This window comes from Larimichthys crocea, chromosome XI (genome assembly GCF_000972845.2).
Source record: "Larimichthys crocea isolate SSNF chromosome XI, L_crocea_2.0, whole genome shotgun sequence".
Taxonomy (NCBI): domain Eukaryota; kingdom Metazoa; phylum Chordata; class Actinopteri; family Sciaenidae; genus Larimichthys; species Larimichthys crocea.
Genome location: NC_040021.1, coordinates 19,581,965 through 19,597,174, shown reverse-complemented (window position 1 = coordinate 19,597,174; position 15,210 = coordinate 19,581,965). Strand labels below are relative to the sequence as shown.

The 15,210-nt window shown below is 42.9% G+C and overlaps 1 protein-coding gene across 1 annotated transcript in view; it reads right to left on the bottom strand.

Moving 5' to 3' along the window:
* Positions 1 to 1,370: 1,370 nt before the first annotated feature.
* The window catches only part of LOC104938275 (potassium voltage-gated channel subfamily D member 2), a gene marked incomplete at its 5' end in the record, with an annotated part of 29,162 nt that continues 15,322 nt past the window's right edge, over positions 1,371 to 15,210 (bottom strand). Inside the window, 5 exons of the mRNA XM_027284299.1 lie at positions 1,371 to 5,673; positions 6,846 to 7,087; positions 7,167 to 7,262; positions 8,779 to 8,877; positions 9,132 to 9,294. Of these exons, the coding sequence (XP_027140100.1) occupies positions 5,487 to 5,673; positions 6,846 to 7,087; positions 7,167 to 7,262; positions 8,779 to 8,877; positions 9,132 to 9,294 (787 nt within the window). The remainder of the gene's footprint in view (positions 5,674 to 6,845; positions 7,088 to 7,166; positions 7,263 to 8,778; positions 8,878 to 9,131; positions 9,295 to 15,210) is intronic.

The window sequence follows — 15,210 nt, the reverse complement described above, 5'->3', positions numbered from 1 at the left end:
GTGTATGTTTAACTGTGTCAAAGATAACAACTATCTTTTCCGGGCAGGACTCACCATTAACTGAACTGGCAGTGCATTAAACTGAATCTAATTGGGTGGTCTTGCATTGATGGCCATGTGTACACATACACACACACACACACACACACACACATGTGGGATGTACTGTTGCCATTGCAAAGCCTAAAGATATGTCATGTGCTCATATCAACATGTCTCGCCTGCTCAGACTCGGTACACAGCATGTAGAGATAACCGCTGTTGCGAGGGAGGAGAAGGTACAGAACAAATGCAGTAATAAATGAGAGAGAGAGAGAGCAGCTGTCGTTTACCCAAACTGATTACAACTCCGCTGCCATTTACTGTAGGTGTTTAGCCTGCTACCAGCAAAGCAGAGCTATCCATCCCTTGGCAGATGAAATGACGTGAGATATAGTGCGCCTGCTGACATTTCTCCACATTTGTCAGCCCTGTGATCATTGCAGCAATGCATCCACGGGAGCTGTGAAAAGAATGCAGCTTCCGTGTGCCTCCTTTCACAGTCACCTCAAGGGCTAGACATTTACCAGTGACTGACAAATTACAGCTGTTGGTGGGTGAAAACACAGCTGATACTGTGGCAGTTGGCACTGATTCAATCACTCAAATGTAACACTCTGAATCTGAAACTGTTTGCCACAGGTTACGGTTTAAACATTTGACATTTTAAGATAACTGATATCCTCACAGAGTAACACATTTTATACCTTTGTCACTTTTTGGAGATTATATATATATATAGAGAGAGAGAGTATGTATGTGTATGTATATATACACATACATACTGTATATATCTATACTATGAGTGTGTTTTTATAACTGTGACTGTGCAGACAAGCTCCGTCCAAACTGCTGAGATCAACATGAAAACTGTGAAACACCTAAAACACATTCCTCCATCAACTGCAGCTGTTGGAGAAAGTGGAGAACACACACACATATACACACATACATGAACACATACACACACATATACATGAACACATACACACACTTGGAGGGTGTCAGCTGTCCAGTGTGTAAACCTCTCTGTGCAGACTATTAATAGTTCGCTCAGCGCCCACGAGGCCGCTTACACTTCAACTGGAGATGACATTAAAGTCAACGTATATGTTATAATAAATCATAACAGCATCATAGTCCATGAGGTCAGCAAACATTGACGAAATTTAAAAACGTCACATTAACTTTAATTATCGACCTTTTCATCAATCTGAAAGAATTAATTTGACTCCATTTGGACCAAAGTTCATCTTTTGTTCTAACACAGTTTTGAAGTTTTGAAATAAAATCGGATCATAAATCTGCTGAATAAAACAAAGACAGACTTGTTGGAGTGTTTCAATAGGACAATGTTTTATTCTATTCAGACACTGCACTGGACTAAAACCATGGAAGCTTCTCTTTTTTAATATTATCCTCAATAATTCATATCATCTTATCAATAACACAAGCTGGAACAAATCAATAATATCATCCTCAGTTTACACAACATCACATCCTCCCTCCGACATGACGACCGGTCCGAACGCATGCTTTAGAAAAATATCAAATCTAAACTGAACATAAAACACTACAACCTCACCTGGAAAGTCTGGCAAATGATTTACTACACCAGGAAGAACGAGTACAGCACAGAACGCATGAGCAACAATCAGAAGAAGAATAATCAGAACAATAATCCTTCTTTTCTTTTACAACCAAGAATCAAACAAATCTTCCCCAAAAATATGTTTCTATATTTTTTCCCCTTCAGAACATCTTTACAAAACAAACAGAGAATAAACCAAAAGAAGTTGGTTGCATATGTCTCGCAGTGATGAAGACTTTTATTGTCTTAGAAAATGAAGAAAGAAATCAACCTGCTTCAAATGCAGCGCTGAGAAACGAGACATCAGTGGTTAAAACCTTTTCAAATATATTTGCATCAGAGCTGTCCAAAAAATCCAGCAGATCCAGATCGAACAAACGTTTCTGTTTCTCCAACAGACTTGAGCCGTGAGTTCAAATGTCCACGAGGTGACTCCAGAAAAAATCCATAAAATCCACCGAGAACATGTCGAGTTCTTTAAGAAACGAGTTCATCCGTGTTCACTGCACGCCGAAACAAACAGACGTGACGTTTCTGAAGGATACAACATCTTTAAATTCCACCACGTTCATACCAAAAATAATTTAGTTTGTCAGGCAACAACAAAAACACCAAAACTATTGAATCAGTGAGACGAGCTGCACACTGACGTATAATCAAGGAATAATGTTTAATGAAGCGTAGACATGACCACGGTGAGGTCAGACTGAACCTGAATACGTCTTTGACTGTGTCGCCCTGAAGTCCTGAAATACTGAAACATGTTAACGAGACGATGTTAACGAGACGATGTTAGCGAGACGATGTTAACGAGACGATGTTAGCGTACCGACTCTGACAGTCAAAGAAAAACGAGATGTGTGTGCTAGTCCAGCTTAGCATGAACCTGCTAACACCTATAATAAATGTGTTGTCATTGGTTTCGTCTGTTTGTGTTTTTAGGTTCATGCTGGACTATGAATGAACTAGTGCTAAGCTAGGCTAACCATGTCCTGGATATTTGTAACTGTGAGGAAGATCAAATTTAGTGATAGCAGCTACGTTACCATGATACTTAAAATGACCTTATCTACTTTAATATTCTAATTAAGTGGAGGTCTGAGTATTAGTTGTGTCTACTCGTCTTCATAACGACAAACTATTCTTCTATATACTGTTACAGCTAACGCTATGTTAGCTAGCATGAGCTAACTAGCAAATGCTATTTACAGAAGAAGCTGCTGATAAACAACGACCGCGAACACGACAGACCAAAGATACGCTGTATCACTGATTCACTCTTTTGATTGGCAGAACGACGCGTCCGTCTCACTTTAATATTAAAACAACACAGGGCGCCGTTTACATTTCGTAGTTTGGTTGAATCAGCGCTGCCTGTAAATGTTCATGTGTATGAACGTTTGAACTCTCCGAGAGCTTCGTGTTCACGAAAAGGACAAAGAAGTAAATTATTCTATATCACAGATAATTATATTATTATATTATATTAGAGTTTTTCTTCCTAAGTTCATCATAGGAGGAAAATAATGATATTCGTGTTACGCTTTTGCAAAAATCTTTGATGTTGAAATATGAATTCACTGGATGGAAGTCAACTTGAACTTTTAACCTTTGGTTAGTCCGTCAGGCATGATGTAAGAAAAACAATGATTGAAACTTTGTACCTGAACAGCAGACATGACATCCGATGTTGTGAAATCACAAGTTCATTGAGGGCAGGGTAAAAAAGCCTCAGATTTTCTGGAGACAGGTTTTAAAGAGTTATAGTTACAGTAAATAGTGACGCAGCTGTTAGTACAGTTTAATGTCGATGATGGAATCTTCTGGAAACATCCTCCAATCTCCCTGAAATCAGTTGCGTTAGCTTGTGCCATAAATAAAACCATGAGGCATCGTGCGTGAAATAAATCTGAAGCACGGCGACAGAAAGACGAAACTTTGCTCTTATCACAAATTGACATCAGGTTTTTCAAGATGGCGGTTCAGATGTGTTCATGTTTCTGTACAGCAGAGAAGAAGGCAGTCAGCTCTGACAGAAAGGACAGGTAAAAAAACAACTATTTACAGTGTCAGGACTGGACCCGAACCGCTCAAACCGGGTCCAGAACGCATTCAACCAGATCTGCATGCAGACGAACGTCCCGACACGCATGGAAACACGCTGATCCATGCACTCAAACACACACACGGATACTGAGCATGCTCAAAGAGTTTCCTCATCCTCATCTTCATCAGATATAAAACTCCCTCCACAAAAACCTCCAACCTCATTCTGGGAAGAACAGTTTACGTAGCCCTGATCCAGAACTGTAACACTGCGGTGCACCTGAACTCATCACTTCAGGTCCAATCAAAATGAGTAAATGGAAAAAACAAATATGAATACGTAATAAGAAAATGATACGAATATAAAAAAAAAAAGAAGAAACAAAACAATAATAAAACATATGAAATAGTTTAGGGTGGAGCAGCCGCTCCGTGTGTGAAGGCTCAGTCCGTGCTGCGGAAGCCGAGGGTTCGACTCCGACCTGTCATCCCGTCTCTCTCTCACATTCCTGCCACTCTTCAGCTGTTTCTATCAAATAAAGCTTGAAAAAAAAACTTTAGGTCCTTCTGAAAAACTTCGTCATCTTTTAAAGTTGCATATTTTATTATTCGGCTTGTTGTGCAGTTACATTTTCTTTAAAAGTCTTCACCACATTATCAGGAATAAAAATCATTTTCTTTGGCTTTGTCGACTTAAAAATCATGAAATAATATTTTCAGATGGATTGGATAGTATAATAAGTACATGCGGTGTTACAGTGGTAGCAGCCGAGCTGTTCATAATAATGCCGAATAATGTTTTCAGCAGACTGTTGGTCTGAAAATGCTGCTGGATAAAAGGTTTGCATAGTAAACTCTGTGACGGAGTAATGGAAGGAGTGCTGCCGTCACAGACAGATGTCATCATGAAGACTGACAGCCACACAGTGAGTTCATGTTTTCAACGTTCTTCCCATCATGGATCATCTGAAGTCTAGGACTGAGATACACAACACGACCCGACAGTTCTGAATCAGGGCTAATGGACACAGAGACAGATGGTGAACTGCTAAAAACAACCTTCCAACAACTTTGAAACCATCTTTACATCTTTTATGTTGACAGAAACAGGAAATGAGATTTTGTAGTTAGCTTAAAAGGACAGAAAATATCATCTTTGTATTTTCTCTTGCTGCAGTTTAGCAGAGGTCATTGGTCATTACAGATATCTGACTTTATCAGTTTGTAAAGTTTAAGACAAAGCCATGAATCGAGGAATCTTTAAGGTCCAGCTAGTTCAGAGTTAGCTGATAGGTCTTCTTAAACAGATAACTTGTAACTCAGACAGACTTGGAGTTGTTGGAAGGTTGCTCGAGCAGGGCTAGCAGTTTCCCCTTGCTTATATTGTTTGTGCTAAGCTAGTCTGAGGTTTTCTGGTCTGTCTCTGGTCTGGTGGTTCCTTCCCAAAATGTCAAATGTTCCTTTTACCTGCATTAAGAAAGCTACGTTAGCTTTCTTTGTGTTTTAAGACATCAAATTTAAAGACATACATATCAGAAAAAGATTTCTCGGGTAGAGATCAGTCACCAGTTTTCTCTTCAGATGTTTGAATAGAAATCCTTAAAGACCAAAGAAAAAAGTTGCAATCCAAGACGAGTTTTAGTGCGTCTTCCTCCACCACAGATATGAGCTTCAAGCTAACCTGTCACCTCCATCGTGAACACACGATCCAAATGGGGCCGTCAAACCCGGACCCCTGACCCCTGACCCCCCGTCATCCTCCCGCTGGGTGGGTTCTGTTTTAATTTGTTTGGAGGGTTCATCGGATCATCTAGAGTGCGGAGACCCGGACGACGTTGGCCTGGGAGTAACTGGTGGAGCTGGATGAGTTGTCGCCTTCAGGCGTGGTGCCGGGCGGTGTGGGCATGCTGATCACAGCGGCAGTGATGTACGGCTGGTCACAGTTCAGAGGAACCGTCTCCTCAAATTTGGCGTTCAGACTGGATCGACTGGAACGACTACAGAGAGACAGACAACAGGTTAAGACTTAACAGAACGTCAGGATGCCGAGAAATCTAACAACTGTTTGACCAGCAGAGGGCGAAGGCGAGGTCTTCAGGGGAACCTCGAAGAACTTAAAGTTTTAAAGCCGTTCATGAGTTCAGATGGTCTTCACTGTGAGACTAGGACTGATCCAAAGAATATCATCACTCCTTTAGGACTCTTAATACCTCCACATGGACCCCTAGAACCTCTTTAAGGATTCCTGGACCTACTTAAGGATCATTAGAAACTTCTTAACAGCATCTGATACCACCTTGAAGAGATCTGCAACCTTTAAAATCTCTTCAGAGCAATGAGTTCAACATCTCCTCACATATGTGAAGCTGGAACCATGAGGTGTTTCTACATGAACAGATGATTCATTGTTCATTGATTATTGGATGAAGACAATTCTAAAGATGGTGAAGATGAGCAGAGGCTCGGCTGTAACAGAGAGCAGCTTCCAGCTGTCCATGTTTAGGAGAACGTTGTGGACCTCCCACAGCCTCCCACAGCTGGACATATTCTGGATTCCTGCTCTCTGACTCGTCATGGGAATACAGCGTCACATGATCTGTGGAGCCATGTGTTTACATCCAGTCTGAGAGTGTTTGAGGCCGGCACACTTTAAATTCATGAATCTGTGAGTTATCTCAGGCCAAAGAAGAATGTTTCCTCTATAACTTCACAAATTATACTGAAGGATGAGGATATAAATATATTTAATAGAAATATAAAATTATATTATGTTACCTTTTTTATTTCATACCACAGCCTGAAAATCTCCTACTGACTGTCTGCTTTGAACAGTTTAACCATCAGTCTAAATGTGATCTCAAGGTAAATTAAACTTCAGGCCCCTGGAACCTCTTCAAGGACCTTTGACTCCTCTGCAGTCTAACACCTCCATCAGGACCTTTGGTACCATCTCAAGCAACCTCTTGAACTTCTTAAGTGTGCCAGGCACCTCTTCAAAGACCCATACAACATCTAGCCCACATGGATCCTTCTCTGAGAACACTTTTAAGGACTCCTGGAACCTCTTTAGTGCTTTTGATACCTCCACATGGACCCCTGGAACCTGAAACCTCCTCAGACTGTATGGATGTTGCTAACGGTCTGAAGACTTCATGGTTTTGGTTCATACCTGTTGGTGATTGGTCTCTCTCTGATCTGGATGGTGCTCAGCTCCTGGATGCTGCCCTGCTGACCTACAGCCATGTTGGAGTTGGGGACGTTGAAGGTCTTCCTCTTCCTGCGGGTGCAGCATGAAGTGAAGCCATGAGATGAAGAAGAGGAGGACATGGAGGAAGAGCGAGACACCTGCTTCAGCAGAGGTATATCCCTGCAGCTCGACTCGTACGTTTTCTCATCCACAAACTCATGGTTCTGAGGAGGACACAGAGGACAGAGGACACGTTAGAGGACAGCAGGTGAAGGTTAAAGGTTCAGTGTTTGGTGTTCTTACCGTGGTCTTCTCCAGACAGTGCAGAAGGTAATGATGGTGCACCTCAAAGTTGGGGTTAGTTTTACACACCAGCGCCTGTCCGGCTTCCTTAGACGCCTTTAGGGCACAAAGACAAATCACATGACCACACAGTGAGTCTGCCATTGGACACGACCCCATCCTGCCCAGAACCACTGCACAAAGAGGGGCAGTCCCACCGCGACACCCATGGACAACGTTCTTCTGTAACAATTCATCTGTCCACTTTTTACCCACAATGCCCTTCTGGTCCAGAGATAGTTAGAAAGTGACGGATCGCTCGCTGGTTCAAACTCTGACAACCGCTCGGCAGCTTCATCGCTGCTTCTCTAAATCTGTTTCTGCTCGTTTGACTCAAGCCTCATTTGATCCAAGAGAGCCGCTGTACTGACACTGCTCAGGGTTCAGACTGAATGTGATGCAGCCGGACGGACGGACGGACTGAAGACTGCGATCATGGTCAGGAGCTCAGGTACTGCCAAAGGAACAGTCTGACATTTTATTACATATACTTGTTACCTGTCCTGCCCAGACTCAGAAAACAGCCCTGTTCTAACCAAAGAAGATCATGGATCTTACCCAGGAGAACTTCAGATTCATGACTCAGGACTAACGTCACTTTATTGGGTCCATGCACCTGAATTATCAACACAGTAAAAGAAATCGAGAGGAAGCAAGGACTAAGAGTGCTAAAGGACTATGTGGTGAATGTGCTTTACAACACTTCATTTGTACAATGATGGCAGAGGCTACCATCAAGGTGCCGACTGTTGGTCGTCGCTTCCGATCCAAAGTGTGATCAATGATACAAAACTGAAACACCCTGGCAGCCACTGGGAGCAAAGTTTGGACGGGGAGCTGGGGGTCGAACCGTGCAACCCTCCGATGACTAGACACCCCACCTGAGCCTGAGCTGCCCCATTATAAACCTTCTTCTAAAGATACAACAGACACTCCTGAGGACCCTAAAACAAGCCGGGTACCACCCGACCCAGGGAAGCTCTTCACTCAGCTCTCATCGTCGGACACATCTCATGCTACATCTGTCCTGCAGCGAGCATCTAGCTTAGCACAAACACACCTGTGCTCTTTCTGTGTATAGATACAGAACTTCATCTGACTCTGGGTAACACCTCAAAATGTCACACTGCTCCTCAGGTCCGAGTTTGCCAAGCACCGCCACCGTCCACCACCGCCGTCCACGTCACACTGACTCCGCCCCCTGCACATGATCGACATGCTCATTCCTCCACACAGCGATGGACGTGTAGTGATGATGTCATGAGCAGCGCAGGCATAGAAGAAGAAAAGAAGGCGAGACGTGGATGGAGCTGTCGGCTTCCTGTCGGTGAGCTCCACACCTGAAGGCCAGGTCATGCACAGGTGAGTCAGTGAAGGGACACGGGATGGGCAGGTAAAGAGATGCAGACAGACAGACAGACAGACAGACAGATCAAGCATCCGTCATGCAGCAGCCTGCAGCCCATCAGCTCAGCGAGGAGAAAGAATCAAAGATGAACGACAGAATAAAATGAAGAGATAAAAACAGCAGCACCACCCGACCACCACGACGACGACCTCGTGTCCGTGTTACCTCGTCGTCGAGGTCGATCAGCAGCTGGCTCTGTTTGTACTGCAAATAAGCGTTAGCTCCTCCGCTCTTCACCGCGAGAATTCTAGCAAGCCTGGTTTTCTGTTTGTGAACACACACAAACAACTTCCTGTTAACCTGAACAGGTGAGTGAACGACAGAGCAGGAAGCAGCGAGGAAGAGGAAGAACAACATGAACGACAGCAGCTCGCTCAACATGAAGATCCTTGTCAGCCTCCATGTCAGTCAGCCTGGATAATTCATGTAAATGGATTAAAGGTTATAGAGAACACTAATTAATTAACGAGATGACGAACATGTATAATAATACATATGAACGTGAGCCGGCTCGTCACCTTCTGCGCTCGCCTCTTCTCCGCCCGCTGGCTCTGGTGGTAGATCCGGCTGAAGTTGGAGACGATGACGGGAACCGGCAGAGCGATGACGAGCACGCCGCTGAGAGAACACACCGAGCCGAAGATCTTCCCCATGATCGTCTTCGGGACCATGTCGCCGTACCTGCCGGAGAGGTCACAGGTCAAAGGTCAGAGGTCAATCATCAAAGAGACACATCCTCTGAACAAGCTTCATCAAAACGTTCAAACACTCGTTTGGTTTCATGTCAGATTCACGTCGTTAGTTAACGAACGTTCATTAAAATAAATCAAATAAAAAGAGAAGAGGACTGACTCAGTCTGTTCTTCTTCGTTGGTTGTTGGTGTTTGTTTCCTGTCAGCTGATGAATGTTTATCTTTTGGACAAAGTTTCAGTTTGTTTATTAAATGTTTCATTTTTATGAATAATGAGTTTCAGTCTGTCGACTCATCGCTTAAAGTTTCACTCTGTCAGCAGAAAAGCTGCTGACTCGGCGTTTCCTGAGTGCAGCTGCAGTTCAGCTGGCGTCCACACGGAGGAGCCGGAGGTCCACGCCACAGCTGACCCTCTGAGGTCACACTGCGTTTCCCAGCATGCTCAGCGTCTCAGAGGATTTCTGCCTCATCAGCTCAAAACAGAAGCTGCAAATCCTACAGGAGGTTAAATTAACGTTGTATCAACGTTGTGTTAACGTTGATCTATGTTACATTTTTATACATGTAGATTAAAAACATTTCCTGCTGTTAGAGACTGAAACAAACGTGTTTTTATTCATCCAGCCTGTCAGAGCTCAGACTTACTGAGGGATCATGGGAATAAAACCACAGAAGAAGAATTCGTAGTTCAATGTTTTAAACAGTTTTTCCCCTCGGCGAGTAAAAAGTGTTTAACCTCTGAGTCCGTCCTCTCCGTGTCCACTCACATAATTAACCTGCGTCCCCTCAGGACGCATGTCTCCGTTCAGGGTGGACAGACGGACGGACGGACGCGGAGGTCAACGAGACGACTGTTTGACTCTTTGTCTTTGGACTGATCACATGACATCCGATGACGACGTCCACAGAGAGACGACTCATTTATTTTAGTCAAACGACCTCCAAACGAACACCTGGGTGAAAACACACTTTGATTTTTGACCTCTGACCTCAGAACAGACGGATGACTGTAAACACATCCATCATTTCCTGTTGACGTGCCAACAAAATAAAACACATCAATATGTGGTCTTTCAAAATAAAACATAATGTGATTATAACGTTTTAAGAACCTTAACATAACGTGTTCTTTGTTCTGTTTATTCTTTATCTGTTTATTTACACATGCACACACACACACACACACACACATACACACACACACACATGCACACACATACACACACACACACATGTGCACACACATGCACACACACACCAATTAGGCAGCAGCTGCAGCGGTCGAACAGCAGAAGAAGTGAGAAGATGCAAATTTATTCGTCAGCTGTCGTTTCACATTAACGAAAATAGAAACAAACAAACTGACTGAACCAGAATAATGATCCATAAACCCACAAACACTGAACAGAACCACAGAGTCTGGACCAGAACTGGACTGGGACAGGAAGGGTCCTCATTGACCACTAGAACCTCCTTATTGACCACTAGAACCTCCTTATTGACCACTAGAACCTCCTCACTGACCACCAGAACTTCCTCAGACTGTGCTGTGTTGTGTTGACGGCTGAGTAAAACGTTATCATGCATCATCCGTCTTTTGACTGTGATGTGAGGACAGTGTGTGAAATGGTCTTTGTGGTCGTGGATGAGCGTCGGTTTGAAGCCGGCAGACGATGGGAGGCTGTTTTTATTCTGCAGTAATCGTCTGAGACAGATAAACAGGAAAGAAGTCCTGAGGAGAAAACAGAAGAAGTTGTGTCTAATCCCGGAGGACCAGAATAAATCTGATTTTCTGTTTGGTTCCTCTGAGGCTCCCAAACACTTCGGACTAATTGAAAAGCCAGATTATGTGTCGGCCCCCTGCTGCAGCGCTGACCTTTGACCCCATCAGACGGCTGCTGGCTCTCCAACCATGAAAAAGCTCCTAATGAGCTGCTGTACGAGCTTAACATCGCTTTGCTCGCTAACTAATGACTGTAAACTGGTTTTAAAGTGAGATCAGCTTTCAGGCCCTGCAGCATGTCCAAACATCCTTTAACATCTGAATGGACAACATATACAGAACATAGGTCCAATGTTACGTCGTGTGGACCTTTGTCCACAGTGTGAGTGTAAACTAAGGTCCTGTTTGTCCTGTGAGGACCTGGAGGGACGTTTCACAGAGACAATCTGAATCTTCAGTCTTCAATGTTCAGATCTGAAACACGGCCAGCTTCTTCTCCTTCTGCAGGATGATAAATAAAACAGACATTTACTGTAAATGTTCGTTATTACTTTAATTATCACAAACAAAGAGTTATGGAGTCAGTTTATGGATCGCCGTAACTCTGCGTCTCTTCTTCTTCTGTCCTTTTATTGTTTCTCACAGAGGAAGTAGTTTATGAGGTCAAAGGTCAGCTGATCGTAAAAAAACAGATTGAAGTATTTTTACTTTAACCTCATTAAACTGCTGCTTCATTAGATTTAGTTCATTTGGTTCTTCAGAGATTTTATTTCTGTTTGAACAGTTTAAGTCTTATTTACATTTGAAATAACTTTAAAATACAGATCATGCATTTACATTCAATAATATTCAGGTTCATGTTTTAGTCTGAATATTTTTAGTATTTCAGCAGCATTAGGTTTTAAATTGATACTTTCTGACTCAAACACTCATGAATATGTATTAATTATTTACTGATTTAAGTCATAATGGTCTTTTGTTGTTGTTTTTTTTAAATTTTAGGAGAAGACACGCTGATTAAAATAAGAGTCACTGCTATAAAATATATGATAATATTTAAATATTAAAAGCTCAGAAAACTGCAGATAATCAGATTCATAGTCAGAAACAAACATCATGAATTAAACATGAAAAGTTTCCTGATTTATAAACTGTAAAGACACAGAGTTTCTGCCAGATTTCAATGATTTTATTATATTAATGAAAAGCTTCAGATGTGGATTTTCTTTGTGTTGATGAGTTTTTAATAAATGAGATGTTTCTGGCTGAAGCAGATCTCCGGTTGGACGTCAACACAGAGTCTTTAAACGAGTCCCTCAGCTCTGTGGACTAAAAATAACCTGATATAGATAAATGAGCGTGTGATATGAGTCCTGCATGAACTGATCCAGGATCTGGTTTGTCCTCAGAGATGCTGCTGGACTCCCTGCAGCGAACATCAGCTCAGAGATGAACGACAAAGAGAGCAGAGATGTGAGGCGGCGAGGAGATGAACTTGAATTGAGATAAAGATGGTTTTATAAAGTGACCCCTCCCCCGCTCGCCTCTTCTTCTCTTAAAGCTTTAAAGGAGATAAAAGAAAGCTGAGAGCTCAAGGTCAGGAAAATCAGCAGACCCTCGACAGCAATCACTGCAAGAAAAGGCTGAAAGATTCATAAAAAACAGAGAGTTCATAACCAGGCGGGAACACAAAGACGAATAAAACACAGGTCCGTTTATTCCCTCGTGAGACATTTTTTCCATTTAACTGCTCTCTTTTCTCTTCAGTCAGCACACAGCAGATTTACGCTCAGCCAGAGTAAAACTGCAGCCCTGACAGGCAGATTTACGCTCAGCCAGAGTAAAACTGCAGCCCTGACAGCCGAGAAACAGCCGAGAAACAGCCGAGAAACAGCCGAGAAACAGCCGAGAAACAGCCGAGAAACAGCCGAGAAACAGCCGAGAAACAGCCGAGAAACAGCCGAGAAACAGCCGAGAAACAGCCGAGATACAGCCGGGAAACAGCCGAGAAACAGCCGAGATACAGCCGAAAAACAGCCGAGATACAGCCGAAAAACAGCAGAGAAACAGCCGAGAAACAGCCGAGAAACAGCCGAGAAACAGCTGAAAAACAGCCGAGAAACAGCAGAGAAACAGCCGAAAAACAGCCGAGATAAAGCCGAGATACAGCCGAGATACAGCCGAGAAACAGCCGTGAAACAGCCGAGAAACAGCAGAGAAACAGCCGAAAAACAGCCGAGAAACAGCCGAGAAACAGCCGAGAAACAGCCGAAAAACAGCCGAAAAACAGCCGAGAAACAGCAGAGAAACAGCCAAAAAACAGCCGAGATAAAGCCGAGAAACAGCCGAGAAACAGCCGAAAAACAGCCGAAATACAGCCGAGATACAGATGAGATTTGACACTCTGAACGAAATACAGCCGAGATACAGATGAGATTTGACACTCTGAACCAGGCTGGAAAACACCAAACAGTAAGGACAAAAAGACAAAAATTGGTGACCTTAACGACCCACAGGTGACCTTAACGACCCACAGGTGACCTTAACGACCCACAGGTGACCTCACAGAGGTAAACACCTGGGACTCACAGTCAGTCAGGAAGAAGCTTCAGTTTGATCCTGTAATATGACAATGATACATGGACTGATGTATTTATTTACCAGTGTGTGTGTGTGTTGTTTATAATGTGCAGCAGAGGGACAGGCAGAAATACTCACGGGGTGATGGAGTTAATTAAACACACACACACACACACACACACACACACACATACACACACACTAATACACACACACACAGTAACACACACACACACACACTCATGCATGCAGTGATTGCATCCCCCTCGGTCCCTCAGCCAATCTGTATCAGCTCGTCTTCACACGACGACTGAACGAGACCAGAGGAGACACAAAACGACGTTAGAACAACGTTAAATCAACGTTATATCAACGTTAAAACAACGTTAAAACATCTCTAACGTTAAATCGTTATATCAATGTTAAAACAACGTTAAAACAACGCTAACGTTAAATCGTTAAAACAACGTTAAAACGTTATAGCAACGTTAAATCAACGTTATATCAACGTTAAATCAACGTTAAAACAATGTTAAAACAACGTTAGAACGTTAAATCAACATTATATCAACGTTAGAACAACGCTATATCCATGTTATATAAACATTAGAACGTTATATCAACGTTAGAACAACGTTAGAAAAACGTTAGAACAGTTTTCAGCTGAAAATAAAAAGTAAACGTTGTTTAAACGTTTCCGTTTGAACAGCAGACTCAGACAGTACTCGAGTAAGTAAAGTTACATCAGAGGTCGAGTGGTGTAACGTGTGCTGGTAGCGTGTCGTCCTCCGTCATGCGTGATGCAGATCTGATGTGAATAATTAAATCAGCTCAATTACAAGTGGAGTGTGAACTCGCCTCTTTAATCAGATAATGGCTCGGCCTTCTGGGAGATGCGGTTTCTGAGCGTGACAGTGAAGAAGTGAAGACTGTCCATCTGTCCAACTCTACTTCCTGTTTCATGAACTCTGCTTCCTGTTTCATGAACTCTGCTTCCTGTTTCATGAACTCTGCTTCCTGTTTCATGAACTCTGCTTCCTGTTTCATGAACTCTGCTTCCTGTTTCATGAACTCTGCTTCCTGTTTCATGAACTCTACTTCCTGTTTCATGAACTCTGCTTCCTGTTTCATGAACTCTGTTTCCTGTTTCATGAACTCTACTTCCGGTTTCATGAACGCGACCTTCTGTTTTCTGAACTCTGCTTCCTGTTTCATGAAACTCCTACTTCCGTGTTCATGAACGTGCTTCTGTTTTCAGAACTCTGTTTCACTGTTTCATGAACTCTACTTCCTGTTTTCATGAACTCTGTTTCCTGTTTTCATGACTCTACTAGTCCTGTTTCATGAACTTTGTTGCCTGTTTTCATGAACTCTGCTTCCTGTTTCATGAACTCCTGTTCCGTGTTTCAATGAACTCTGCTTCCTGTTCAATGAACTCGACTCCTGTTTCATGAACTCTGCTTCCTGTTTCAATGACTCTGCTTCCTGTTTCATGAACTCGCTTCCTGTTTCATGACCTGCTCCTGTTTCATGAACTCTGCTTCCTGTTTCAATGAACTCTACTTTCCCTGTTTTCATGAACGCTGCTTCGGTTTTCATGAA